Source organism: Mirounga leonina, unplaced genomic scaffold (genome assembly GCF_011800145.1).
Source record: "Mirounga leonina isolate KUSES-001 unplaced genomic scaffold, KU_Mleo_1.0 Mir_151, whole genome shotgun sequence".
Classification (NCBI taxonomy): domain Eukaryota; kingdom Metazoa; phylum Chordata; class Mammalia; order Carnivora; family Phocidae; genus Mirounga; species Mirounga leonina.
The window spans coordinates 33,818,554-33,846,146 of NW_023270377.1; the positions used below are offsets into that span (position 1 = coordinate 33,818,554).

The 27,593-nt window shown below is 44.9% G+C and overlaps 1 protein-coding gene across 1 annotated transcript in view; it reads right to left on the reverse strand.

Annotated features, from left to right (window-relative positions):
* LOC118012656 (aldehyde oxidase 2-like) overlaps positions 1-27,593 on the reverse strand; it is a 77,475-nt gene that overhangs the window by 30,390 nt on the left and 19,492 nt on the right. The window contains 17 exon segments of the mRNA XM_035008347.1: positions 525-716; positions 907-993; positions 4,166-4,253; positions 6,553-6,686; positions 7,324-7,328; positions 7,412-7,508; positions 10,639-10,761; positions 12,305-12,419; positions 13,015-13,184; positions 14,283-14,375; positions 15,863-15,909; positions 15,912-16,039; positions 16,761-16,945; positions 18,560-18,669; positions 20,646-20,739; positions 22,360-22,511; positions 26,625-26,717. Of these exon segments, the coding sequence (XP_034864238.1) occupies positions 525-716; positions 907-993; positions 4,166-4,253; positions 6,553-6,686; positions 7,324-7,328; positions 7,412-7,508; positions 10,639-10,761; positions 12,305-12,419; positions 13,015-13,184; positions 14,283-14,375; positions 15,863-15,909; positions 15,912-16,039; positions 16,761-16,945; positions 18,560-18,669; positions 20,646-20,739; positions 22,360-22,511; positions 26,625-26,717 (1,913 nt within the window).

The following is a 27,593-nucleotide window of genomic DNA, read 5'->3' on the forward strand; positions in this document are numbered from 1 at the left end:
AAGTGGATCATTCTATTGACACAGGAAGATAACCGTGGCCTACTCAAGCAGAAAAAGTATGATATGCTTATCATGGTCCCATTTTGGTAACTAATTCTCTATGTACACACACACACACACACACACATAATACATCAATGTTTACATATGTGTGTTTGAATCTAGAGGCCTGGAACAATAAACATAGAATTCTTAACAATGGTTACCCTTGATCAATAGGGATGATGGGATGAAAAAGGGGACGTTCACTTTTTATTTTAATTCCCTCAGTGTGGTTAGAATTTTAAAAGGAGCAATTATTTTTGTACAAATTAGAAAAAAGAAAGAAAGAAACAGAAAGTTGTTTGCATAAGGATGTAGGAAGATAGTGGAAAGTCATTTCTTTCAGGTAGCACTTAATTTACCTCAAATTCTGAGCTGGGGCTAATTTGAGTGGTTCTTCTAGGGTCTTTCCTTGGGTAGCTAGTTTCCTACCTCATCTGATTCTTCACCAACCTTGGTTACGACCTGGATTACAACCTTACCTTTTCTGACAGAAGGCCACATTTGGCTGCCACAGCTGTGATGCAAGATTCTCTTATCAGGGTTCCTTGTGGGAAGCCAAATCCACGAAAGGCTGTATTAGATGGTAGATTTGTTATGCATGCACGGCCCCGGAACCTGAGGTGGCGGATTTTATATGTATTTTCCAGCTTTAATATGAGAAATTCTGTTACCTAAAGTGAAAGCAGATATTAATATATATTGGACAATACTTTGGGTTTTTTTCTGTAAAAGTCAAGTTCAGAGTCTAACTGCTTGTGGAACTTGGGTAAGTACTTGAAGAAAAATGCTCTGTAAAGACTCATCTAGAAATTCTGCTTTCTATTCAGGATTAAAGATGGTGCTGGTTTCTGATGCACATACCAGCTCAGAGTCATCCAGCATTCATCCTCCATTAATGAAGCGCTCAATATCCAGAGCTTTGATTCGCCCGTTGTTCATGAATCCCACCTGTCACCAAATGAAGGACATATTATGATCTGTTTAAAATTTACAAGCCAAGTTTAAGTCACAACCCAGCTCTAGGATTGGGCACGACTGAAGGCAGACTCTGCTCCCATTTGCTTGGTGGTGTACCACTCCTGGCCATCCCCTTTTTTTCATTGCTTGGCTTACAAAGGCCTCCTGACCTGAATTTTGCTGAGCCCTATCCTTTTGAGGCATCATTTTCTGGCTTCACAGTCAGTATGGAATTCCAAAGTCCTTGCTTGCCTCCTGGTGTATAATTGCTACCCTCTTCTTCTTTATTCCTGGAAGAATCTCCTTCACTGTTTTTTTTTTTTAAGATTTTATTTATTTATTTGAAAGAGAGAGAGAGAGAGAGCTTGAGCACGAGTGGGGGGAGGGGCAGAGGGGGAGGGATAAGCAGAGTCTCTGCTGAGCAAGGAGCCCCACGGTGGGCTCATCGCGGGGGCTCGATCCCAGGACCCTGAGATCATGACCTGAGCTGAAGTCAGATGCTTCACCAACTGAGCCACCCAGGTGCCCCAAATCTCCTTCACTTTTTGTTAGTTTTCCTTCTAATTTAGTCTGTAGTTTCTCGCCCTTGTGGAAAAGTCTCTGGAATTCCAGAGTGCATCTCATTACGGGAAAGCCTTGGAAGCTGAAGCTAGGGAAGGGACATGAGCACGGCTGCTCTCATTTTAGGGAGCTGATGAAGTGCTTTGTGATTAAGGATGTAACAAATGTGAGCTACTGTTCTTACTGGGACTCAAATAAGCACCTTGCATTTTTCTGAAGTTGCCACTCCCCTCCCACCCACCTAGACCTGTTGGTCTGCACAGGCCAGATTGAAAATTTCCCACTTCCTGGTGTAGTTCCACCAGAAAAGGATTGGCCCTGGTACCTGTGCCTTTTTGAGGTACAACCGTATGGCTATTATCATCTATGGAGATGTTGGATAACAAAGCAGAGCACTTAGCAAGTGTAGAAAAATCCACAAATTCAGAATTTATGGTAATTTTGACAAATGGTAGGCTGAAGTTTACCTGTGACTTTTCATGAAGAAAGGACTGCTAAGCAAAACAGTATAATAAGTAAGGTAGTAGAGAGAATTCTTAAACTGTTTATCAACTTTTCAAGAATTTCAGAAGAACCTATTTACACATAAACACCTATTATGCTAATTTCCAAATAGCTCTGAATAACCCAGCAAAACTTGGTTAGCTAGGTTTGAATGAGGATCTCACTCTCTCTCTATATATACACATACTGACACACATCTCTCTCACACCCACATCTTACTATATTGGAAGTAAAATTATATTTCTTTAAAAATAAAATAAAATTTGGATTTCCTAAAGTCTATTTCCCTCATTTTAATTATATTTTACATTACTATAATCACCAAAATATTTACAGTCTAGAACCTTCTTAATAAAGACTAGTACTAAAACAGTCTCATAATGCAATATAAATAAAGTCTGACTTATAACTCAGGCCAAAACCAAAGAACTCAACAACCACCATAACAAAACACACTGCCATAATCCTAGAATGTGCCTCTACATTATTCTTGGTGCTGGAAGATAATAGTAGTTGTATTCATCTCTGTGCATTTGAAGGCAAATAAAAAATTTAATGGCCAAGTGTGGTCCTTTTCTCCCAAATTATAAAAATTACTAATGCCAATGGAAGAAATAAAATGGTGCCATGGAATGGCTTTAGTGATCCAGGAAATATAGTACTTTAGTAATCTAAGGCAATGACATCAGGTAGAATATCTAGCTGTGTGTATGCTATAAGCAATTCCCAGATAAAACATCTTTGATATAGAAACATTACATTAGAACTATCCTGGGTGCCTGGGTGGCTCAGTCGTTAAGTGTCTGCCTTTGGCTCAGGTCATGATCCCAGGGTCCTGGGATCGAGCCCCACATCGGGCTCCCTGCTCGGCGGGAAGCCTGCTTCTCCCTCTCCCACTCCCCCTGCTTGTGTTCCTGCTCTCGCGGTCTCTCTGTCAAATAAATAAATAAAATCTTAAAAAAAAAAAAAAAAAAGAACTGTCCTAAAAACTCAGTCACAAATGTGAAAAGTACTGTTGTTGTCAACTAGATGTTAACAGTATTTATTTATTTTTTTTAAAGATTTTATTTATTTATTTGACAGAGATAGAGAGAGAGCACAAGTAGGCAGAGCGGCAGGCAGAGGGAGAAGCAGGCTCCCCACTGAGCAGGGAGCCCGTCGCGGGGCTCGATCCCAGGACCCCAGGATCATGACCTGAGCTGAAGGAAGCCGCTTAACTGACTGAGCCACCCAGGCGCCCCTAGATGTTAACAGTATTTTTAATGGTGCTTATGCCATAGTTGTATAAAATGCAATGAGTGTGGTTTGAAAAAACATAAAATTATTTCATTAGTTAGTGGATTCTGCTTTTCCTATTTGCAAAGAACTGTTGTGACACTTTCATAACAACTTAGTGGAAATACTTGTAAAAATGATTTTGTAGTTACAGTGGTAAAATTGTTTCCAAACATTTCAACTGCAAAATATTTTCTTTTTTTAAAAATATTTTCTTTTTAATATTTTTCTTTTTTTTTCTTCTTTAAGATTTTATTTATTTATTTGAGAGAGTGAGAGAGAGAGAGAAAGAGAGAGAGAGAGTGCACACGTGAACATGAGCGAGGGGGGCAGGGAGGGCGGTTAGAGGGAGGGGCAGGCAGAGGGAGAAGCAGACTCCCAGCCGAGCAGGGAGCCCAATGTGGGGCTGATCCCGGGAGCCCAGGATCATGACCTGAGCCGAAGGCAGATGTTTAACTGACTGAGCCACACTTTTGTGTAGGTGCCGCTACACAAAATATTTTTATAGTCAGGAAGTTTGGGTATAACAAGTTCTTGTAGCTTCTTTCATTTTTTGTCTTTGAGGAACCACCAATGAAAATCTTATTCCTTCAATAATTTTTTATCATTTGAAATTGTGTTATCATTCAATTTCTTCATAATCTATACTAGATTTACTAAAATTTCCTCATAAAATTTATGAGTATTCAAGTACACAGCATTTTCATTTAATATTTTAGGTAAGATTATTGTTTTTAGAATGTAGCAAAACCAAAATAATAAAAAATTATAAAACCACTCAGATAAAATGAGGTATTTTAATAATTTCATCTTTAATACTCACTTTATATTTTCCAAGTAATGGGTGCCTTCCCCCTGTTATTAGCATATCATCTTCACGATCAAGAACAAGACGAATGGGATGACCAGTTCTAAAGAAAACAAATCTTAGATTCTCCACCCTTTCCACCCACCCATCCATCCATTCCCATATTCATCCATCTACTCATCTATCATCCGCCCACCCATTTATTCATCCCTCATTTAACTATCTACCCACCCATCCATCTATCCACTTTTCTACCCATCCATCCTACATCCATTTGCCCACCCATTTATCCAGCCATTCATTTAACCATCCATTCCCTGAGTGCATACAATGAGCTGGGCACTGATATGCAACCATACTCTCTGAGCACATACAATGAGCTGGGCACTGATCCGAATTAACATGTGACCAAATTACTACTGTCACTGTAGCCTATAACTCAATGGTTGGAGATCTAGCTAAAGCGATTAATGTCACATGCCAGTTAACTTGTGTTCTTTTTTTTTTTTTTTTTTAAGATTTTATTTATTTATTTGTCAGAGAGAGAGAAACAGCACAAGCAGCAGGGGCAGCAGGCAGAGGGAGAAGCAGGCTCTCTGCTGAGCAGGGACCCCAATGTGGGACTCGATCCCAGGACCCTGGGATCATGACCTGAGCTGAAGGCAGACGCTTAATCGACTGAGCCACCCAGGCGTCCCTAACTTGCGTTCTTATGGCTTCAGATTTGATGTTCACCCAGATCCAGCCATTTTGCATATCCCCACCACTAGTTACAAAAGAGAAAGAGTGCAAATAGATAAAATGCAAACTTAACAACACAACTGCAAAAACAAGGCCAAGTACTTGTCCTTAGCCTGCTGGGTTAGCATCTTCATTTCTACCCATGAATGCTACCCTGTTGGCCAAGTTGGGCCTTCAGTATTCGGAGCGTTAGCCTTTCTGTATCTCTAGGGCAGTGGTTCTGGACTCTTTGGAGTGCAAAAGATTCACCTGGTATTTTGGTGAAAATTCAGATTCCTGAGCCTTAGCACTAGGACTCCCATTCAATACATTGGGGAGGGGCCCTAGAAAGAAAGAATCACTTTCTCAGTGATTCTTATGCAGGTATTTTCAGGTACGTGTTGAAAACTATAATTCTGGCATGAGGTTTCCTTTTTTTTTTTTTTGCTTTTTTGTGTTTGTGTTTTTGTTTTTTTAATGGTGAAGACTACCTGGAGCATCAGTTAAATGTAAGGTTTCTGGGTCCACCCCCTGGTGATTCTGATTTGGTGGGTCTGGGATGGGGAGGCAGGGATTTCTATGAGCCTGGGAGAGTCTTATTATCAACAGCTTGGGAACCCTCCTCTGGGAACTACTAAATGCATGCAGACGTGTGCTAAGGCAGGGTTGTAGCTTAAGGCGCTGGTTCCCACGCTTGGCAGCACAGTGGCACCACTGGGGTAATTTCAAATATAGTGATGCCTGGATCTTTATGGGGCAGCCTAGGCATTGGGATTTAAGTGCTCCCTGGATGATTCAATTGTGCGGTAATGCTTGAATAGTCTTAAAGGCACAACGCCTAGTGGGAGCATGATGAACTGATTATCCCTTGCTGGGTTCTTGGTGGGTGTGAATAGAGAGGTTCATTATGGAAAGAACTAGAGATGGGATTCAGATCTTGTGATTTTCCACCTCTCATTGCAGAACAAGACACACATCTGAGTGCTTTGGGAGCTAGCTCTGAACTACACAGAGTTTGTCAAAGGAAGCAGGACCTTTGAACTTTGTGGGCTGACTGGGGCTCTGACAGTACTTTGTTACTACCAAGAAACAGTCGTAGAAAATGAACAAGGATCTGAAAAGCTAGCAACTGGAATAGCATAAACAGCAAAAGAGCAAGCTTTCTGGTTGAGGTTAGCCCGGGAACTTTCTTTGAGGATGTCATCTATCATTAAACTAACATTGAATAGCCAGCCCTTCCCAGGTGCAGAGAGGCAGAGGGTGGGAGCCTTTCTTTCCTCACTCCACCCTGTCTGCAGCTAGAGTAGGAAGGAAAAGTGGGGGAGGACCCACCCCCTTGGTGTTCCACTTGGGTAGGATACTTGTCCCACCCCTAAATGGGTCACCTTCCTTGAAACTCAAGGACGGGGCAGCCTCAGCCTTGGAACTACTTAACTAATAATATCACTTTTCCTTTTTATAGCAAATTAGCCTATTTGAAGTCCTGTGTACATTCGACTTTTCAAATAACTCTAGGAGGGTGGGTACTCTATCTATAATTATAAAGAAAAAGAGACAGGAGCCTGAATTGCCCAAGGACACTCAGGTGGTTGTGACAGCAGTCCAAGTGACCCTCAGTGACTCACTGATTTACCCTTAGCTCTGTACGTTTTATACCCTCCTATATCCCCTAGTGCACTTACTTGATAGTGCCCACAGCTGCAATAGCTCCAAATACGGCTGGTCTTCCTATTTTCCCACCAAAACCTCCACCCACCCGTTTGACGTGACAGGTGATCCTATTGATGGGGATGTTTAAAGTAAAGGACACTGTTTTCTGTAAAAGTTAGATAATGGAAAAGTTTTCCAAGAAATGGCAAAGAAGCCTTTTGTTTTCTGAAACAACATCATAGCAATATTCATCCATATCTACTATCAGAAAAACAACAACAAAAAAAACTAAGATAGTCTAAATCTGTCTTGCAGAGCTCTACTGAGTTCATAAACATCGTTAATCTTACAGAATAGCCTTTCCAGCAGAAAAATGGTATTTTCCAGAAGGGAAACTGTCTGAGTCCTAGATTCCCGTCAGAAGCTGGAATCATAGCCAAATGCCTAGACCTGAAGTCCCAACAAGGTGAAATCAGCAAACTCAGGACAACTTGCTAAAGAAGATGTTTGCAGCTAAACCCTAGGGCACTTTGCAACTGGGAAATGAAAATGTGCTACAAAGTGATGTGTTCACTCCAAAGGTTATCTGTAATGATTATTTTGGAAAAAAACCACGTACGGGATATTATTTAGTGTTGTTATCCAATCATAGAGCCCATTTAAGCATGCTGCAAATGCACACACACACACTCTCTCTCTCTCTCTCTCTCTCTCTCTCTCTCTCTCTCTCACACACACACACATAATCTGAGAGGAAGAGCTATAAGAGAAATTTGTCAAAGTTCTGAGTCTTTAGAGGATACCCTTTCTGAGAGAAAATCACATGTTCTCAGTATCTGCTTTGAAATAGAAATCGTGCAAAGATTCTATTAAATATCCTGAATCACTTACCTTCAATAATTTGATCAGCTTTTTCAAATGCCTCCTCAACGTTTCCTTGTTCAAGTTTTTTTTCAGGGCATAGGAATGAGTTGTGCTTTATGGCATCCTAAATGATAGGAAAAAAACACACAAGCCAATCAAAAATTTTTTTTCGGGCGCCTGGGTGGCTCAGTTGGTTAAGCGACTGCCTTCGGCTCAGGTCATGATCCTGGAGTCCCTGGATCGAGTCCCGCATCAGGCTCCCTGCTCGGCAGGGGGTCTGCTTCTCCCTCTGACCCTCCCCCCTCTCATGTGCTCTCTCTCAAATAAATAAATAAAATCTTAAAAAAAAATTTTTTTTTCTTCTAATGGCATTTTTTTTCCTTAATAAAAGGCCAGTAAACTCCCTAAAATTGCCACGAAGGGAATCATCAAGCAAGGAAGTACTAGAGTAGTGGGCTTGTGGTAGAGATGAGATGGATGTCAGAAGGACGTCTTCTAGACTGCAGGGAAAACTGACAAGAAGGATTAGGGAAATGCGAAGAATTGAGATCTGGGGATGCTATGATGGCCCAGGATGATAAATGCTCATTTCTCATCTTCAGTGTGGATGTCCAAGGAACAGGTGATAGGTCTAACCGCAGTACGGGTGAGGTTCTAGGCCCTCCCTCTTTAACCTCTCCTTGAAGAAAAATACTTGTGTAAGACTTAGGTAGCTCACGTACAAGAACCGCTAACTCAGGGATCTAAAGAACTGAGGCCAAGTTGAGGGAGAAGACTCAAGTCCTAACACATCTCTGGGCAAGAAAGCCCAATAGACACTGTAGGAAGTTTGTTCGTTTCTTTGGGTATTTGGCATATCTCGTAAGGGCCTTTCTAGCCCTTTCTTCTATGTTTTCTTTCTGACAATAGCGTGAACTGACTACACGTGAAGACTGGAAGCCATCCCACTCTGAGGCTCTGTGGATTCACCTATTAACAGCTGATCCTTGCTGAGCCTTTTGGCCCAACATGATTTTCCATACTTCAGAATGGCACCCGTTTCCTGCATTCTTACTCTCCAACAGCCTTAGAGTTCATCATCTATCTTGCTCATTATGATAATGATGAGAGCTGCCAATATTTACCGAGTGCTCGCTTTGTTCAAGCACTGCACAACACACAGCACATGTATATGCACTCTCACATTAATTCCATTATGATCTCTCTTTTTTCCAGGTGCAGAGACTGGGCTTAGAGAGGTTAAATGCCTTTCTTAAAGTCATGCTGCAAATTAGAGATGAAGGCAGCATTCAAGCCCCAGCTTAGCTTTCAGAAGCCTCTTGCCTGGTGAAGAATACTTGATTTCTTAAAGCAGCAGAAAACGTGTACCAGATAGTGGGCTTTTTCATTTTCTTCTACACCAAGATCTCACTGAGCCACCCGAGTTCATGTGGAAGTATGTTTATTGCCATACTGGAAATGCGTCATGAGATCATATAATCTTGTTGTAATATGTGCTTTATTTAGTGAGGATTGAGTATGTGCCAGGCACTGTGCTAAGTGCTTTCCATGTATTAACTCATTTAGTCTCGTAACAGCTTGATGAGGTAGGTATTATTATTAGCTCCATTTTACAGGTGAAGAAACCATGACACCTTAACTCGCTGAAGGTGACATGGTTAGTCAGGCGCGCATCCAGGGCTCAAACCCAGCAGTTTGGTTCTAGAACCTTTGCTTTTAGCCACGACCCTCCTCTGCCTCTCATATATACAGCATTGAAGTGAATGAATGGGTGGATGGGTGAGTAAGTGTTGGTATGTAGGACTATTTTGTTACCTACTTTCATTCACAACAGAAATTTTTAGCTGACTCTGGACAGTCCCATTCTGAGAGAACTCTAGATCTCTAACCATTCTGAGTCCCAGGATATTTCATGGTTTTTCTTCTGGGTGCCATTTCCCACTAGAGGAAATGGGATTAGAACTGAGATTTCAAAAACTGATGTTAGAATCCTAGTACAACCCAGGGATGGAGAGTGAGCCAAGAAAAAGGGTCTGGACTTCTTGCAAACTTGGCAAAATGGGAATTTGGAACGGAATTGATTTGGTTTAGAAAGATCAAGAAACATGACCTTTTTAACACTTTGAATATTGAGCAAGTTGTACCTTTTAGGCACATTTAAAAAATGTCAAGTGGTTCACTGGGGCCTTTGAAAAAATTCTATTTTCTGTCATAAGTGCACAAATAAGAAAGCTTTTATCAGCTCAATTACTCTGAACTTGTCCTTCATTGAGTTAGAACCTGCAAATCCCAGTCTATATCTGAATTTTCTATTCTAACTTCATTCTTTCTGCTTTGGAAATAGCATTTGTATTCCATCAGCTAGACCCAAAAATAAGAGGGGAAATTTCTGTGGAATTCTATCATGAAAGTCACTCTGTTTTTTTGGCCCCACCTTGAAAACATGATCGTTCTCAATATCCATTCTCATCATCTTACCCAATTTTTAGTGGATATGTAGTCACCTGGCATAAAGTCTACATTGCCCAGCTCCCCTTGCATGTAGGTGCGGCATCTGACTAGGTGTTAACCAATGAGATATGGGAAGTGTCCTTAAAGGGAAGGGATATGTCCTTCTTCATCATCTCATTCTCTCTGCTGTCTGGAATGTGGACTTAATGCCCAAAGCTTCAGCACCATTGTGGACCAAAGTGTGACATGGAGTATAGAAACCATGCATGATGCAGCAACTAGATAGAAGGAGCCCAGATCCCTGAAACATAAAACCCCAAATAAGCCCTGGACTGACTACTTCTAGATTTTCTGAATGTGCAAGAGAAAGAAACTTCAATTCTTGGTGTGTTTTTCCCCCCTCATTTCTTAGAGCCAAAGCTAATTTTAATTCATACAAGTAATACCTTCTAGAGAAAGCTGATTTTTCCAGAACGAATCAGTGACAATAAAAAGTTAGAATTAGTCTTGCATTAAGAAATTTACAAAGGTGGGGGCGCCTGGGTGGCTCATTCGGCTAAGCGTCTGCCTTTGGCTCAGGCCCTGATCTCGGGGTCCTGGATCGAGCCCCATATCAGGCTCCCTGCTCAGTGGGGAGCCTGCTTCTCCCTCTTCCTCTGCCCCTCCCCCTGCACATGCTCTCTCCCTCTCTCTCTCTCTCTCAAATGAATAAATAAAATCTTTAAAAAAATTTAAAAAGAAATTTACAAAGGTGCTTTTGATTCTACAACCTTACAGGAAAGAAACCAGCCTCCCCTGCTTACGTTGATGGTCAAGATTACTGGCTCCAGATCTTCATAGGTGATCTTTATCTTTTCAGTTGCACTCTTTGCCTGTACGTCTGTCTCTGCAACCACAGCACAGATGATGTAGCCCACGCAAAGCACCTGCAGAAAGTATATGCATGAAGCAGGTAGAAAAATATCTGTAGAAATAGTCTTACTCAACAGTGGCTGGTGTCTTATTTATTCTTGTTTAGCAATAATAACCATACTGGAGGTCACATTCAACCACATGTGCTTGGTTAAGAAAATTAATTTAAAAAATAATTTAAATAATACAGATGATTCCATTGGCCATTTTACTAAATGAATGTCAGCCCCAGAGTGGATGTGAGATTGGCTGTGACTGGAATCTGTTGCGTCCTCTGTCAAGCCTGGTTCACACGTGTCATCTTCATGGTATGAGTTATCATCATAGAATTTAAAGAGAAGGAAAAGTGTTTTTTGTATAGTGTGATTCCTGTTACGAACTACACTGAATCCCCTCCTTCTTCCCAAACTCCTATGTTGAAGCTCTAACCTCCAATGTGATGGTATTTGGAGACAGGGCCTTTAAAGGGGTAATTAAACTTAAGTGAGGTCATCAGGGTGGAGCTCTAACCCAAAAGGACTGATGTTCTTACAAGAAGAGGAAGCTACCAGGGAGGCTCATCTACAGACAGGAGGTCGTGTGGGGACTCACTGAGAGAATGACTACCTGCAAAGCAAGAAGAAAGGCCTCGGGAGGAACCAAACCTGCCAACACCTTGATCTTGGTTGATCAGCCACCAGAACTGTGAGAAAATAAGTTTCAGTTTTGTTAAAGTGACCCAGGCTGTGGTATTTTGTTATGGCCTCCTGAGCAGATAATAGAGCTCTTAAGTAACAGCTGACCTCTTCCTCCGGAGTGCAACCAAAAGAACAGTGATTCATTTCATGGTTGGGGAAATAGTCTGTGTGACTCATTGAGACTTGACAGTACTAGCTAACACCTACTGAGAGCCTTCGGGTGCCAAGCACTGTTGTAAGAATTTTACATGCATTAGCTCATTTAAATCTCACAGTAACACAACGGTGTTGGTGCTATGATGATTCCCATTTTACAGATAATGATGCCCAAAGGCACACAGCTAGTGAGGGTGGAGCTGGAACATGAACCAAGGTAGCCTGGCTCCAAAAGCAAGTATTCAATGAATGATCGTGGACTTGAATTAAAAGGTCAAGGATGGCAAGAGTGACTTTATAAAAAATGGCCTGTGTAAGAGTCCGTGGGGGTGGGGGTGTGTATGTGGGGTTGGTCCAGGAAGGGAGGAATTTAGTATAGATAACAGGGAGTAGCTGTATTTTTTGTACTCTCCTTTTTAGGTTTTTCTAGGGTATTCTATCCTGATACAGTCAGCTCCTACATTTATTCTTCAGACAAGGGTAAATTGACTCAAGAGCACACGGTGGGAAAACTAGGACTTGTTTTTCTGCAATAAATGTCCTTTTTACTATGTAATTTCTAAGTCTGTCTGAATAAAGATGTTAGGTGTAGAGAGAAGCTGGAAGAATTGGCACTTCTATCCCCCAATGGGGGGGTGGGTGGAGGGGGGCAATTGAAAACCAGCTCGAGGTCGGACCTTGGTGATTATCTGCACAAAGTCGCCTGAGAACGCATGCTCTGTACCTCATCTACAGGCATCAGCTTGTCATCCTCAGTCCCATTGGTGCCTGGAATGTCCTCAGCTGTTATCACCTCAACCACCCCAGGTAGTTCAAGGGCCTCAGACCAATCAATTGATCTGAAAAAAGATAAATATTTAAGAAGTAGAAATCAGCAAACCTCGAGGGCCCCAGACCTAAGGGAAAGATAGAACATTGTTGAAAATAAAAATTACAACAGCTTAGGTCCTGACCAATAAGAGCTGACCTGCCCCAGGATCTAGGAGGTTCCCTGCTGGGCTAGGGTAACACTTCAGCTACTGGAGGGGAGCGAGGGTCAGGGCCCATGTGGCTGTGACAAAGGACTTTCTTAGGAAGCTTAGGACACTGGGCATTTACCATTCAGAAATGCAGTATTTCAGGGTTTTATCACCAGCTGAGTATCGCCCTACTCTGAGTTACTCCTGGGAGCCAGGCCTGAGGCTCCAGCAGAGAGCTGAGGTATTGTGAAGTTAGAATAGAAGCAAGGAGCCCATAACTACTATTTTTGTTCTCTCTTTCTTAATGGTCATTTCCAGATACCCTCCCTTTCTGCTCCTGGGGATGGTGACCTTTTCTTTATTCTTTCAATTTTAGGTTCTTTGGGTTTAGGACACAGCAGAACAGGCACATTCTTCTGAGGGAAACTGCAGGTGTGCTTTTAAACAATTTTTTGAAAGCTTTCCATTTACTTACATGATTTTTGCATGGGCTTTGGTACTGGTCACCAACACCATGAAAAGTTCTCTATCCACCATTGGAATGTCATCACAAAATATGGCTTCACCTGTAGCATGTTTAAGACCTGATAGGTGCATGATGGGACGTCCAACTGGGTCTTGGAGGGATTGGTGAGAATCCACACTCTGCAGAGGGAGACAAGAGTTGCCCTGGAAAACCTGAATCTCCGCAAGCGGCCTGGCCAATTACCAACACTCCTGATTCAGGATTAAGAAATGAGTTGCCCTCAGGCAACAAACACTGGAGTGGGTCAGATGATAAATGTGACAATTTAATGATGTAACTAGACTGGGGAATTGTCCTGTCAGTTATGTGGTAATGCTGACCTTTTGGCAGAATTGTGAAGTAGGTGAAGGGGGACCCTAGCTTTTCCTTTTGGCATCTTCTTTTTCCAAGTCGTGCCTCTGTACTGCTTTATTCTGGAATTCAGAGGGCCTCTATGTCCTGCTTTCTTACCTTTCTCATGACCAAACTGTTCACAACTAAACTGATCATGATGATGAAGCCTAAAGTGATATAAATCCCAATGGTAGGGGACCATAATCTAAGCCAAAACCTTGAGCATCAACTTGAACGGGGCCTGGGGGAGGGGAGAGGGGAGAAGAGCTAATGGAGTGGAGTCCACCCAGATCCAGACCAAGGTGCGTTGGCTGCCCCTATAAGTGGCCCAAAAACATCACTGGGAGGATAAGGAGATGGAGGTGTTTACTCTGGAATGCTTCTCAGGGATGATCTGTGTGTGTGTAGATGGGGTGGCGGGGAGGGGCTGGGTGCTAACAGATAATAATAGATACTTTCTAAATTGTCCTTCAAGAAGGGTGGGTTCAGGTACTGGCAGGGCTCTTGCTTTGCTGACTGGAGATCAGACATTTGCAATCAGGGCTGGAGGCTGAACCATGCTGCTGTCTTACTCAGTCCTTCCCCCACACCTGGCTTAGGTGCTCTTCAAACAAATGCCCAAAGAACATCAGTCGGAGGAGATTATCAATTATTAGTCAGATGGTCAAACCATTCCAGGTTGGTTCAGCCTTGAGTATGCATAGTGGTAGCTCAGGCCTGATTCTAGATACAGTGGCTCCCTGACTTGGCTAAACAAAGGGCAATGTACCAGCAAAAACTAGAAAGTCAGAACTGTAAATCACAACTCTGAAGTGCTTGCTTAGCTCACGTAGCTGTAGCTTATCTCTTAGTTCCTAGGTTCCCATTAAATTATACTCACTGACCTGGTACCTTTGGACTCCCTGGGGTCCTGTGACAGGGAAATCTTCTAGAGCACTTAGGAATTGGTCTGAAATTTCAGGATAATGATGGCTGTCCTGAGAGACAATTCAAAACAATAAAGATGAACCGATTAGCTCTTGATTAAACTGGGCTTTGATGTGTGTGAAAATGACTTGCCTACAGTATCCAAGAAATTACAAGCCCGGGGTAACCCGGAGGACCAAAATCCACATCACCTCCCAGGATCTCCCTTCCTTTCCACATAAAGAAGAACTGGACTGACTGATTTCAATCTGATCCTCCAGTCACCCTGAGGATGGAGAGACCTGTCAGTGAGCTGGGTAAAGGCAGGAGATGAAAGAAAATTGGGGACTGGATCAGCCATCCCAGAATGAAATGGAGTTCACTGTACACAGAAGAGCCCACATCCTGATTGCTTTTCTCAACAACGCAGCAATTCAGCAGTAAAATTGGGAAAGCTCTCTGGCTGTCTGAAACACACCAAGTGTTTTGATTCAGAAATTAAATGGCAGGATGACTGCCCTGGTGAATGTGGTTGGTGAGGGTCTACCTCTGAGTAAATGAAAATTGGGCACCTTGGGTGACATGAGGAGTGTTGGGGTGGGGTGTGGTTGGAAACAGGGGGTACAAGGTAGGGTGAGAGTTATATTCATAGTCAGGGAAAGAAATAGAGAGTGAGAGAACGTTTTGCTTTGCTTAACTTATTCCAGAAATTTATAATCAGAAAGTCAAGAAAGGGGCACCTGGGTGGCTCAGTTAGTTAAACGACTGCCTTCGGCTTAGGTCATGATCCTGGAGTCCCGGGATTGAGTCCCGCATCGGGCTCCCTGCTCGACGGGGAGTCTGCTTCTCCCTCTGACCTTCCCGCCTCTCATGTGCTCTCTCTCACTCTCTCAAATAAACGAATAAATAAAATCTTTAAAAAAAAAGAAAAAAAAAAAAAGAAAGTCAAGAAAGAAGCCACTTAAATATTTGCATACAAATAAATTTTAGTATTTTTTTTGAAAAATAAAATTTTATCTTACATTTTATATTGAATATAAAATTTCCGAACAGGCAAACCTAATCTCTAGTGCCATGAAGCGGATCAGAGTTTGCCTGGAGGCAGGGCTGGGAGGATTGACTGCAAAGGGGCCAAAAGGGACTTTTGGGGGTGATGAAAATGCTCTATACCTTGTTTGACGGTGGCTATGTGGGTTTGCACATTTGTTAAAACTCATTGGGTTTAAATAGGTGCATTTTGTTATATGTAATTATACTGCAGTAAAGCTGAGTTGAAAAGAAAAAGAAATTGCACACTGCAGGCAGGGGCCCGGTGAGGCTGTGCGCCTCAGGACACGCAGTGAACGTCTAAGAAATGCAGACAGCCTGGCATCCTGAGCCTCATGTAGCAGCCCTCCAGGGCTGAATCCCCGAAGGGGGGATGGCTGGGAGCTGACAAGACCCGCCTCAGAACAGGTGACAGGTAACGGCCCAGGCTGCCCACAAGACAGGTCGCACAAGGAGTGGAAAAGCTGGGAGCTTTTGGCTGCAAGGAGCACAGGAACGCCAGAGCACTTACAGGCATCAGCTTTCCTAGCTTCTTCAGTTCCTGCAGAACTTCCAGGAAAATTTGGAGAAGAAACTGACCACCAGAGTCCTCTTGAATTCCACTTTGCCCCCTGGAGCCCAGCCTGGGAGGGAGACTTCTTCCAGAAGCAGCCTGCAAGCTTCCTCTAGCGTCAGCTCATTCCAGGGCCTGGTGGGGTTGGAGGCGGGGAAGGGACGAGTTCAAGGGCAGTTTCAACAGCACAGCATGTACTAGATATTGGATAGTGACAATTTAGAGAACCTAAAGGTTCTCTAGGTTCTCTAGAGGCTGTGTGGCTCAGGACACGCAGTGAACGTCTAAGAAATGAGTTGGAAGGAACTTAGAAATCCCCTAACCAAGCCCTTCAGGAAAATCCAGGCACCGAGGGCCTGAGGGTCATGGCAGGGTGAGGATGGGACCCTTTCATTGCAGCATGAACCAAGCATGTCCGAGAGCCAGACCACGCTGGAACCAGGCATTAGACAAAGAGCCCATTAGGGACAATTCCACTGGGAACTGGACAGGCCCTTACTGAGGAAGAAATCAAGTGTTCCCGAGCAGCAGGTGCAGCAATAGGTGCCCTCGGACACCGGCTGGTGTGGGTTTGCTGGCGTGCTGGTGTGCACGTGAGGACGGGGGCTGAATGCAGTCCCGGGCCAGGTTTGTTGTATCCCGCACCCACGGCGCGGCCCCTCGTTAACCAAAGTCAAGTGAGGTTTGATTCATTAGCAAAATTACAGAGAGAACAAGCAGTGTGTTCTACGTACAGGACTTTCCATCTTCCTTCCTTCCAGGGCTTTTAACAACATTGGCCAGAGCCAAATCTCCTCCTTTTTTTTTCTTTTTTGACACCAGGTTTCACCTTTGGGGTGCAGGGTTCGCTGCCTACCTCCCCACAAGCTGCTGGCAGGATTTCTGTGCGCTGACCGCGGCGGCCCCAACCCCTCCGTAGGAGACGCTCAGGTCCTCAATGGTGTCTGTGCCTTCCTTGAGGAGGACCCGCATGCCAGCACTCACGTCGGCCAAGGCATTGTGCTGGCCCTGAGCCTGTCGGAAGGCTGACACAAATTCCCACTGAGGGGACAAGAACCATTTGGGGTTGTTTGACATGTGGAAACTAAGAGCATGGCTTCTGCTTCTTGGTGCTACTAATTCAGCACGTAGACTCAATCTAAGAGGACACAAAAGACATTTGGCACAGCTAGGGGGCAAGTCGGTTGCCTTCTCACTCAAAGTGAGAATGGCGCCCTCCCGAAGGCCCATCCCCAGTGCCCGGCGCCCTCAAGGAACAGGGATCACTGTGCACTTTTCCCGAGGCTAAGATGCCTGGATCATGTCCATGTGCTCTGTTTCCAGGGGCTCTTCCCTCTAGTCTCCAGATGCCTCCATCTTCATGAGGCTGGAGGAGCCCTCCCAGCACAGGTGGTTTTTTTGTTTGTTTGTTTGTTTTCTAAGATTTTATTTATTTATTTGACAGAGAGAGACACAGCGAGAGAGGGAACACAATAGTGAGAGAGGGAGAAGCAGGCTTCCCGGAGCAGGGAGCCCGATGTGGGGCTCGATCCCAGGACCCTGGGACCATGACCTGAGCCGAAGGCAGACGCTTAATGACTGAGCCACCCAGGCACCCCAACAATTTGTGTTTTTAAATACAATTTGCTTACAGTGTGAAAGAGACCCACCACATTTCTTGGTTTGTAGAAATGACTACGTTTCCACTTTGCAAAGGTCACAAAGGAGTCGCCTAGAACTTTCTGACAGTGGACTAGGGACTCTTGAATCAGGAACAAGAGTCAGGAGGGTGACGGCTGCCTCACTGGGCTCTTTGGCACCGTGACTGTGGATGTTTTGACGTGAGGTTGATGGCGATGACCTGTGTCTCAAGTGTGTTTCCAACTGTATGGCCACTGAGGGCACTGTGCTTGAGTTGGCCTGGTTTTCTGTCTGGAGCCTTTAGGCAGATGCACATTTGACTAGAATACATCTCAAAGTTTCCATTGCAAAGGAAAAATAAATGAAGGTCATACATGGCTGGAAACATGACTTAATATAAGACTTCCTGCATAACCAAGCTAACTCCTGGCTTTTGATAATTGTGTGTGTGTGTGTGTGTGTGTGTGTGTGTGTGTGTTGAATTGCCTCTCTCTGGGAAGACTGGACTCAGGTACAGTTTTGGGGAGAGACACAGAACACTGAGTGAGGACAGAGGACCCATGCCACAGCCAGCTGGGTGGTCACATCAACCCCAGATATCCTGTGTTAGCAAACTTCTGGAGGCCCTCGTGTTTCTCTGAGCTGTTGGAGTTAGCTAGAGTGGGAAGTGGGGAGGCCCAGCCCTAGTGTCCACCTCTTTGTGGGTGAGGCAGAGAAGCTCATTCCATAGCTGGAGAGCTTTAATTTCCGCCTCCCAGAGTTGATCTGTAGACACAAAGGGGTGTGGAAACACAACCGCATGCCCTGAGCGGGCCCCACCCCACAGCTGAAGCAACAACCCCAAATCCACACCCCAGAGCTGCTCACCCGAGGGCGTCTGAGAGCTTTGGTGCTGGGCCAGCCCACAGTGGACAGGAAACAGATTTTCAGGGCAGAGTTATTTTCCTTCCATCTGTTTTCAGATTTCTAAAGATGACTGCATTCAGTTACGGAAAGGGAAAAACAACTCTCAGAAGCAGCCAGCAGAATTCTTACCTTTTGAGAGTGAGGGATGTACACAGATTCCAAAATTTCCTCTGGCTTAAGGTCTGCACTTGCCAACCCGGCAAGAAAATGTTCGTTTAGAGGAATCTGGTGCGTACCTTCTGTTGAAGAAAATGACATTTCTGCATAGTTGCGACAGGAATGCCAGAGTATTCTGTACTCTTAAATGTCAGCAGCAAAGAGGAAAAGGTCACCTTCCTCTGCCCCGAGTGAGGCAGCCATCTGCGTGCGTGACAGTCCAGGGCTCCCCCGTTCCTCCGCCCAGAGCGGGTGGCGGAGGCCCCTGGGCATTCACGTGCTCTGTGAGCTGGGGCTCCTGCCCCCGCCAAGGCCGGTCAGGCCTGTGCCGTTTTCATCTTTAGGCAGAGGCTGGTTGCCTAAACCGAACTCGTTCAGGGCTATGATCAAGATAAGGCGTAGCTTCGGCAGAGACAGGGTTTATTTCCACTAGCAGCAGAGCTCAAATCACAGCATTTGCTTTTTGTTCTTGCTGCTGCTGCTGGATACCTACACCCTTAAAATGAAGTGAGCAATGCACAAAACCTCCTTTCAGCCCAAGTGTTACAATTTAGCCGTCAGAGCAGTACCCCCCACCCCCCGCCCCGTTATAAAACGTGCTTTGTGGCTGCACAGCAGGGCCATGAGGAGATCAAACTGCAGCCCAGAGAGTCTGAGCTGGGTTCTGTGCCTGACAAAGGTGGCAAGACGCTGACTGGAACGTAGGGGGGTCCCGAAGGAGGCAGGAGCGCCCCAAAGGAGCCCCTGCTGACCTTCGCTGGCCTGTCCTGCTGCTGGGGTCAGCGAGCTCATCTACCAGCCTTGCCGGAGCGAGGCTGCGCTCAGGGTGGAGGTGGCTTGGGCAAAGCTGGGCAAACAGAGACCTTAAGCCAAAGGTAATGACCAACACCCCAGTAGGAGAACACCACGGCTAGCACTACTACTACTGGAGAAGCAGAAGGCTCTGCATGGGGGCCGGGCTCTCCTTGCTATCCTGATGCTCCAGAGTCTTGCTTCTTCTTTCCTGCTCTTTGGGGGTCAGGCTGTGGTTGTCTTGGACCATAGGCGGGGAGGGCTGAGGAAAATGGGTGACAGGGCCAGGCCAGGGTGAGGCCCTTCGGCTCCTCCCTCCTGGGTGGGCCCCATGCAAAGCTGAATGGGGACACCGAGAGCTTTTCCTCTGCACAAACCTCTCCCAACACTTCCCACCAGTTAGGGATGGGCTCATATTATGGCCAACAAACCCCTGGAGAGGCTTACCTCGCCCCAAAGTTCACGTGGGGAGCAGATTGTGATTGCTTCCCTGCAGCCTAGCCCCTGGGTCCCGCCGCCCATAGGAGGGGTGAATGACTGGCCGGCCAAGTGGGGTGGGTGGAAGGAGTGGGTATCTGGTGGGTTGTGGGTGAGGGACGGGCAGGAGTGATCCCAGGGAGAAGCAGAACCCCGGGGAGGCAGCCCGTTGCAGGCAATGGTTCCCATCCGTGTCTGTCTCCACAGGTGGCCTCAGTGGGGCGGTTGGATGGACTAGACAGGCTGTGTGCCCGATGTCCGGCACGGCCTGGGCCATGGTTAGCGCCCAGGAAATGGGCGTGTCGGCATCGGCCTGGCAGCTGAGGCACCAAGGGAGATGAGCGTTTCCAGGGAGACAAAGGTAGTTTCGCATGGAACGGCCCCAAGGGAATGATGTTCTCAGCCAGCATGTAGAATGAGTCATTCCCTTCCTCCTGTCCCCAGAGGGCCCGTGGTGTCTGCAGGGTGTCCTCCCTGGCCTCGTGGCTTCACACACAGCAACTGAGAGGGGTGGGCATGAAAAGGAGGAGGGAGCGGCCCTCAGGCAGCAGAGCGCTTCCGGCCGGGACTCTGCTCACCTCCCCTGGCTGTCCCGCGGCTGTGGGGGGAGTGTCGTGTGGGTGTGGGCTGTGGTGCCAGCCACTCCCTCGCATCCGTGTGCCTTCCTCCAGGAGCCCGAGCTCCCCACGTGGACTAAGAGCCCCAGACCAGGGCTCTCACTTACAGCCATTCCCTAGAAAGAAAGACAGAAAGTCTTCGGTGCTGTTCAGAATGTTCTGGGGCAGCTTACCTTCTGACAGCAGATTGAGGGTAGCGTTGCCCACAGCCAAAATTGGATTCAGATCCGCATAGCAGTGCCAGCTTATAATATGTCCCCCTAAGGACTAAGAAGAGATAGTTATAACCTGGGTCATTCTGTCCCTCAGATCCTATGCCCCCTGGGCACCTGCTTAAGGTCCTCTCCCAGTCACAAGGAGTCTTGTTCTTCTTGGCAGAGGGACTCCATTCCGAGCATCTGGGAGGCCCCTCCCACCCACTCCTTTGGATCAGGAGAGGAACTGATGGTAACTGTCACTCACACAGCATTCGGCCTATTCTACCTCTTCACACACATTCACTCACTTCTCTCGACAACCCGGTGAAATTGATGCCATTTTTCAGATGAAGACCCTGGGCACAGAGGAATTATGAAACTTGAGCCCGGTCTCCCAGCTAGGAAGGGGCAGGACTGGGATTCAAACCCAGGTAGCGGGACTCTGTGGCCCATTGTGAACCACCCCCTGCTCAGCCTTGGCCACAGCACAGGTGGCTCGGTACTGCCTACAGAGCTACTGTCCCGCATCTAACACTGCCTGCAACATGGCCAGCACCCACGTGGGTGTGTTGGGGCTCTGGGCTCCTACACCACTGAGGGAGAGCCGCCCTTTTCCTCTTCTGGGGTCTGATTGAACCTATAGCCTCTCAGAACTTGGGAGGGAAATGACTGGCCATTCTACTTCATACTCTCCTCTCTACATAGTGATGGCGCCTCCAGTGACCACCTTGGGTTGCTGTGGTCTGGGCTGGAATATGGGTGAGGACAGGGAACCCCCATTCCTCTAGGAACAGCTTGATGTTCCAGTTCTTGTTTCCACTGAGCTGAATTTGCCTCTCTGGATTTTCCCCTATCAGTCACACTTCTACCCTTTGTGATTATATGAAGTCAATCACATCTGCCCTTGTGAATCTATACATATTTGAAGGCAGTGCTCATGATCCCTCTGACTCCCACCATTCCTCTTTCTGATGTGGTTTCCAGCCCCGCACTCTCCTGCCACCATCTCCTCACCAGGCTGCAAGGTGTTAGAGTTCTTGACAGGAGGAATCACTGGAAGAGCATTTTCAAAAGAAATACATCCTCCCTTAATTCCCCATATCCCAAGGATTTCTAACATACCATTTGGGGATATGTAGCGAGGGAGCATGCCTATTTTGAAAACCCATGTCTCTTCTGTTTCTTCTTCTTCAGAAACAGCCAGACTTTAAAGTGTGACTCTCAGATCTGAGCATTATTCTCCGGCTGCAGTCTGAGCAGTATGGAGTAGAGAAGGCTACCCTCCTTATTTTAGGTACTATACTTCTGTTAATGCAGCCTAAAACTAAATTACGTTCTTTGATAGTCTTTTTTTAAAAATTTTTTTATTGTTATGTTAATCCCCATACATTACATCATTAGTTTTAGATGTAGTGTTCCATGATTCTGCGTTCTTTGATAGTCTTATCATGAAATTAGCAAAACTATGACCTACATTGCTACTTGGCTATTATGTTGAACTTGACTTAGAGTCCTCTTTTAAATATATTTTTAATAATGTTTGTTAAATATTAAGTATTTATTTATTGTGCCTGTTGTTTCAATCTGCTGAGAACTTTTTGCATACTGATTCTGCCAAAGCTTATTTCAACACTGCAGTGAAATTAAGAAATAGGTCCAGTGTGTCTGATGATTGGCCCCTAGAACATACTGCCGTATTCCGGATCTGCTGGCATGCCAGACTCTTCAGGTGCTTCAGGAGGGCTCGGTATGTCTGAGTTTTCTCCTCTGGAAGCTCGGAAACTCGCTCAGCCAAAATGTCTTTTACTTGGGCCAGACTGCAGCCAGCACCTATTGTCAGTCCTAGGAAGCAAATTGCTTTTATAGGTGACATGGGAGGAGCAACTGAATTATAATCATGGTGCCGGGGCCGTCGCGTTCAGCTGGTGCATTGGCTCCCGACACTGGCTGCACAGAGAATCACTGGGAACTCAAAACAGCACAGATACCTTACTCCCAAATCACTTAAGTTGGAATTTCCAGACCCGGGGCTTTTTCAAAGGCTCCCCAGGTAGTTCTGTGCAGCCAGGAGCAATCCCTGGGCTGGTCTATACTCTTCTTCAGACAAATGCAAGGAAATAGAGGCTAGAAAGAAGGAATGAGAGTGACAACTAGCAGGTGGCAGACCTCACTAGAACTCTCCTGACTGGCCACAGTGAAACTATGCAAAGCTGTTTGTGCCTAAGGGGAATAAATCTGATGGCATTAAAATAATGCCCAAGGATTTTCAATCACTTAGATCATTGTCTATAATCAATAATGCTTTGACTGCCGATTGGCACCTCTACAGGTAGGGTTGATACTCAAATCCTTGACAACCAGTCCCACGAGGGTGCCAGCCCATCAGAATGAACACAGCTCCTGAGGCGCTTCCCCGGATATTATGTTGGGTATTATTGGGTGTGAGAACATCGGGGGTCCCCAGGGAGTGTCCAGGGAAGTGGGAGTGATCGGAGAGCATCCAGGAGGATTGGGGCAATGCTATTTGCTACCTGACAAGGAAGTAATTAAAAATGAACAGGTGTTGCAGGCATACTTGTGCATATTGGCAGGCTATTAGCACCAGCTTTGGGGTTTCCCTACAATAGAGATGAAAAGCGTCCAGATCAATCTTTGAAAGTGAAGAAGTCACCCAAACTGTCAAGGGATCACTTAGTTGGCCTTTTAAAATTAATCCTTGACTTCTTTGCATTTGTAGAATGAATTGCCCACACATAGAGTCTGATTTGACATCACTTCCAGGGCTGGGTTCTAACTTTAGTTAGTCTGTTTTCATCAGGTTGCAGGCTAGGCTTTGATTTTTCTCTTGTGGATTAATCTTTGAGAATATTTTACCCTCCCGCATAGCTTTATCTTTTCTCAATATTAAGAATATACTTGGCACAATACTTCTCCTACCCCTGCCAACATACCCATATAACACATAACATACCTGCAGCTTCAATAATCACAGCTAACCGAATTGATTAGGGAAACCACTATCTGTTCCTTATTATCCTTATATGAAGCAAATCTTGCCTGAAGATAACTCAACTTCTCCTCCCCCTGGAATGTCTCGACCTAGAGTCCTCACCCTGTTGCGCCCAGTGTTCATAAAAGGCCCCTGTAACATAGGAGCCCATCCCAGACCCATCAGCGATGGTTCATTGCTTCCTATCACCACAGGGTCCATCGGAGCTTGGTCTTTAACTTCTGCAAAAATCCTGGCCATACTTTTGCTCTCAGGAGCACTGGGAAGTCCAAGCTTGTTTCCTGTCATGCAATCCCTCCTACCTTATAGACCCAGAGCCTTATTAGTCGGGAAGAAATCAGAAACAAAAAGATGTTGTTGTTGTTGTTGTTGTCATTTTAAGGTCAGAAGCATCGTACAGATCAGCCTGTCTCTTATTTGACACAGGTAAAATAGGGCAGTTCAGCCCCAGGGGAGAGTAAAATGGCTGTACTGAGAAAATTCTACTTACTGTATTCCTATTCACATTTTATTCCATCTTTGGTCACAAAACCTAGCCTGTATAATTGGAAAGAGTTTCGACTTTTTTTATTCTCAGAATGTGGGTTTTGTTTTAACTTCATGTTTTTCAGAGTGCATGGGTCTATGGTATAAAGAGGTGGGGACTGGGGCACCTGGGTGGCTCAGCTGGTTGAGTGACTGCCTTTGGCTCAGGTCATGATCCTGGAGTCCCGGGATCGAGTCCCGCATTGGACTTCCTGCTCAGCAGGGAGTCTGCTTCTGCTTCTGACCCTCTCTCCTCTCGTGTTTTCTCTCTCATTCTCAGATAAATAAATAAAATCTTAAAAAAAAAAAAAAAGAGGTGGGGACTTTCTGGAGCACTTACTATACTAAAGATTTTGAGGGGAAAAAAATGTACACTGAGTCAAACATGTACGTGATTTGGATCAGCATTCAAAATTTAAACAAATATAAACCTTCACAGAAATTTATTTCCCGTGGGAGGAGTCCTGGGAGGGGGGAACACACACACTTGGCTCCGATGTACCCCTCCCCCACCAATGTTGGCATTCTTCCGGGCCTTAGGAAAAAATTGGGAATCTTGGGAAAAGTTCCTGGAGGAACATTCTGCCACTAGAGGGTACTCACACTTTAATTTTAAGAGGGCCTGACAAGGCCTACCGCTTCCTCAGATTTCAGAATCTGGCTCTACTTTGCAGATCCAAACTGAGCAGTCCATTCCAACCACCAGTTGCGCAGGCCACAGGGTGAGCCTGGGGGATGGGGAAAGGCTCATCAAGTAAGGAAAAGAGTTCTCAAGCGGAAACGGGAGATGTGTGGCTTGGTGGCCTGGCCACTAGCCAGTTTGTGGACCTTCGGCAAGTCTACTCTCCTTTTGCATCTTGGCTTCCTCATGAGGAATTCCTAAAAATGAGGGATTTGGGTAACCCTGAGGAATCTGATTTGTGCTCGGAAGGGTCCTCTCAGGCACAGACATAAGGGGGCTCAGTGATAGGGGGATGGTGAAAAGTCTCCCCTCTCCTTTGAACAGAGCAGCTTATTTTCATTTATTTATTCTGTTTAAGGGGTTTTTTTTGAAGGCAGGGTTGGGGTGCTAGGGAAGTCTGAAAACTGGGCTAAATAATACCTGGGTTGAAGATTAGGGAAAGTTTTTCCTGCCTTAACCTCCTGCTTATATTGGTTACCTTTGCTCCCAATCCACCCATTCTACCACTCCCTCTTCTCTCCCTTCTGTTCTCACCAAGATTTTGAGTGAATCTAAGCACATTCCCCTTGTTTTCTGAGTGACACTCAGGTGTGCTACCTGAGTCATCCCGAGGCTGGAGCTGCAAACCCCAGTGCTGGGTGAAACCAGGAAGGGTCCCTTCCCTAGCAAATGAGTAGGGTGATGCCAGGGATAGGTATGCTTGCTGGTCTGCCGCACAGTCTGACTTCAGCTGATGCTGGTTAGGAGCCAGGAAGGTGGGACTCCTGGATGGCAGTGATACAGCCAAGGCAGGTCCCCTCCCCTGCCTACCACTGAATTGATTAGGGAAACCATATATGATATTTCAAATTCCTACCACTGATGCCCACAAGCACACAATGGCCTACAAGTCAGTCTTGACTCAGCTTTCAGTTCAGTCCACCTCCTTGTTGCCTAAGTTAAGAAAGTTATCATTACCACTGTATCATAAATTCAAGTTCCTGACCCACTTACTCATTCATTTTTTTCCCATTAACTCATCTGTCAGTCATTGAACTGAGCACTTATATGCATGTATAGTACTTACATGCATGTGCTTACATGTTAGGAGCTCTGGGGGATGAGGAAAGGAGTAAAATAAGATTCCTTTTATCAAAGGGTTTGCTGTGCATCTTGAAGGCAAAGTCTTGCAGGTTTTCTTCCTACTTTGTGAGTACCACCTTGCCTGATGTAGTAGTATTTGCATGTAGTGGGCCACAATGTCCCTTAAGGACATTGTAAGTGACTGGGGTGCTTGCCTGGGCAGGTCTTTGTCTCATTTTACCACTTGCCATTGTCCACATGAAATAAGTAGCATTTGGGCGCCAGACAATATTTCTCCTACTTTCTCCTTGCAAACATCCTCCCTCCTAGAAATTGACTATTCAACTGATGGATAGCACTAGTTCTCTTGCTGTCTTCCCATCAAAATTACACTGCAAATTTACTGTCTTTGGGTCACCATGGCATTTTATAGGCAAGAATCCTGCAAGTGACTACAAGGTCTTAAATGATGTCATCTGAATACCTCATATTCTGTGCAAAGCTTTTGATAGTAAGGTTTTATGGTAGGGATATTATATCACATCAGAAAAATGATGAAGAGTTAGAAATAGGCCAGACAAGACAATGTGTAAGTAGGTTCCAAGCTCCTTGGTAAGTGTAAATTTTGTGCAGGGATTTGTTCACTAATGTTTTACTAAGAATACCAGGAACTCACCATCCCTTGTTTTGGATACCATACTGAGCTCAGAAATCCTAGCAGGAGAGAGGAGAATTGGGTGAAAGTGTCCTTGATATTTCATTGCAGGTCCTGAAAAGTAAATATATGTATTTTAGAGAGATTTAGGAAAGAGAAAATGCCCTTTCTTGGCATTTAAAGTTTCTCATAAAAATACTCAGATACTAATTTTTTAAAAATTGATAATAAATGTATATAGATGTAAAAGCAGTATCTATATGTCCTGCAAAGTAAATTTATAAGGATGCTCTCCCAGTACATGTATTTACTTATTTATACATTTACTATATGTATATAAAAATAGAAAATAGAATGGATGGGAGGTTCTTAGAAAGCTCTTACACATTGGAACCAGGAGACATATATAAGAATATTCATAATAAGAAACATATAACCTACCAAAACTGGAGCAGGAAGAAATAGAAAATTTGAACAGACCAATTACTAGCAATTTGAAGCAATAATCAAAAAACTCCCAACAGTCTAAAGTCCAGGACCAGAGAGCTTCAATAATTCAATAATTCAAACATTGAATTATTTATTTATTTTTAAAATATTTTATTTATTTATTTGACAGAGAGCAGGAGGGCACAAGCAGGGGGAGCGGCAGAGGGAGAGGGAGAAGCAGGCCCCTGGCTGAGCAGGGAGCCTGACGCAGGGCTCGATCCCAGGACCCTGGGATCATGACCTGAGCTGAAGGCAGACGCTTAACCAAATGAGCCACCCAGATGCCTCTCCACCAAACATTTAAAGAAGAGTTAATACCTATTCTTCTCAAACTATTCAAAAAAATATAAAAAAGAACTTCCAAATTCCTTCTGTGAGGCCAGTATCACTCTGATACCAAAACCAGATAAAGACATGACTAAAAAAGAGAACTACAGGCCAATATCTCTGATGAACATGGATGCAAAAATCCTCAACAAAATACTAGCAAACCGAATCCAA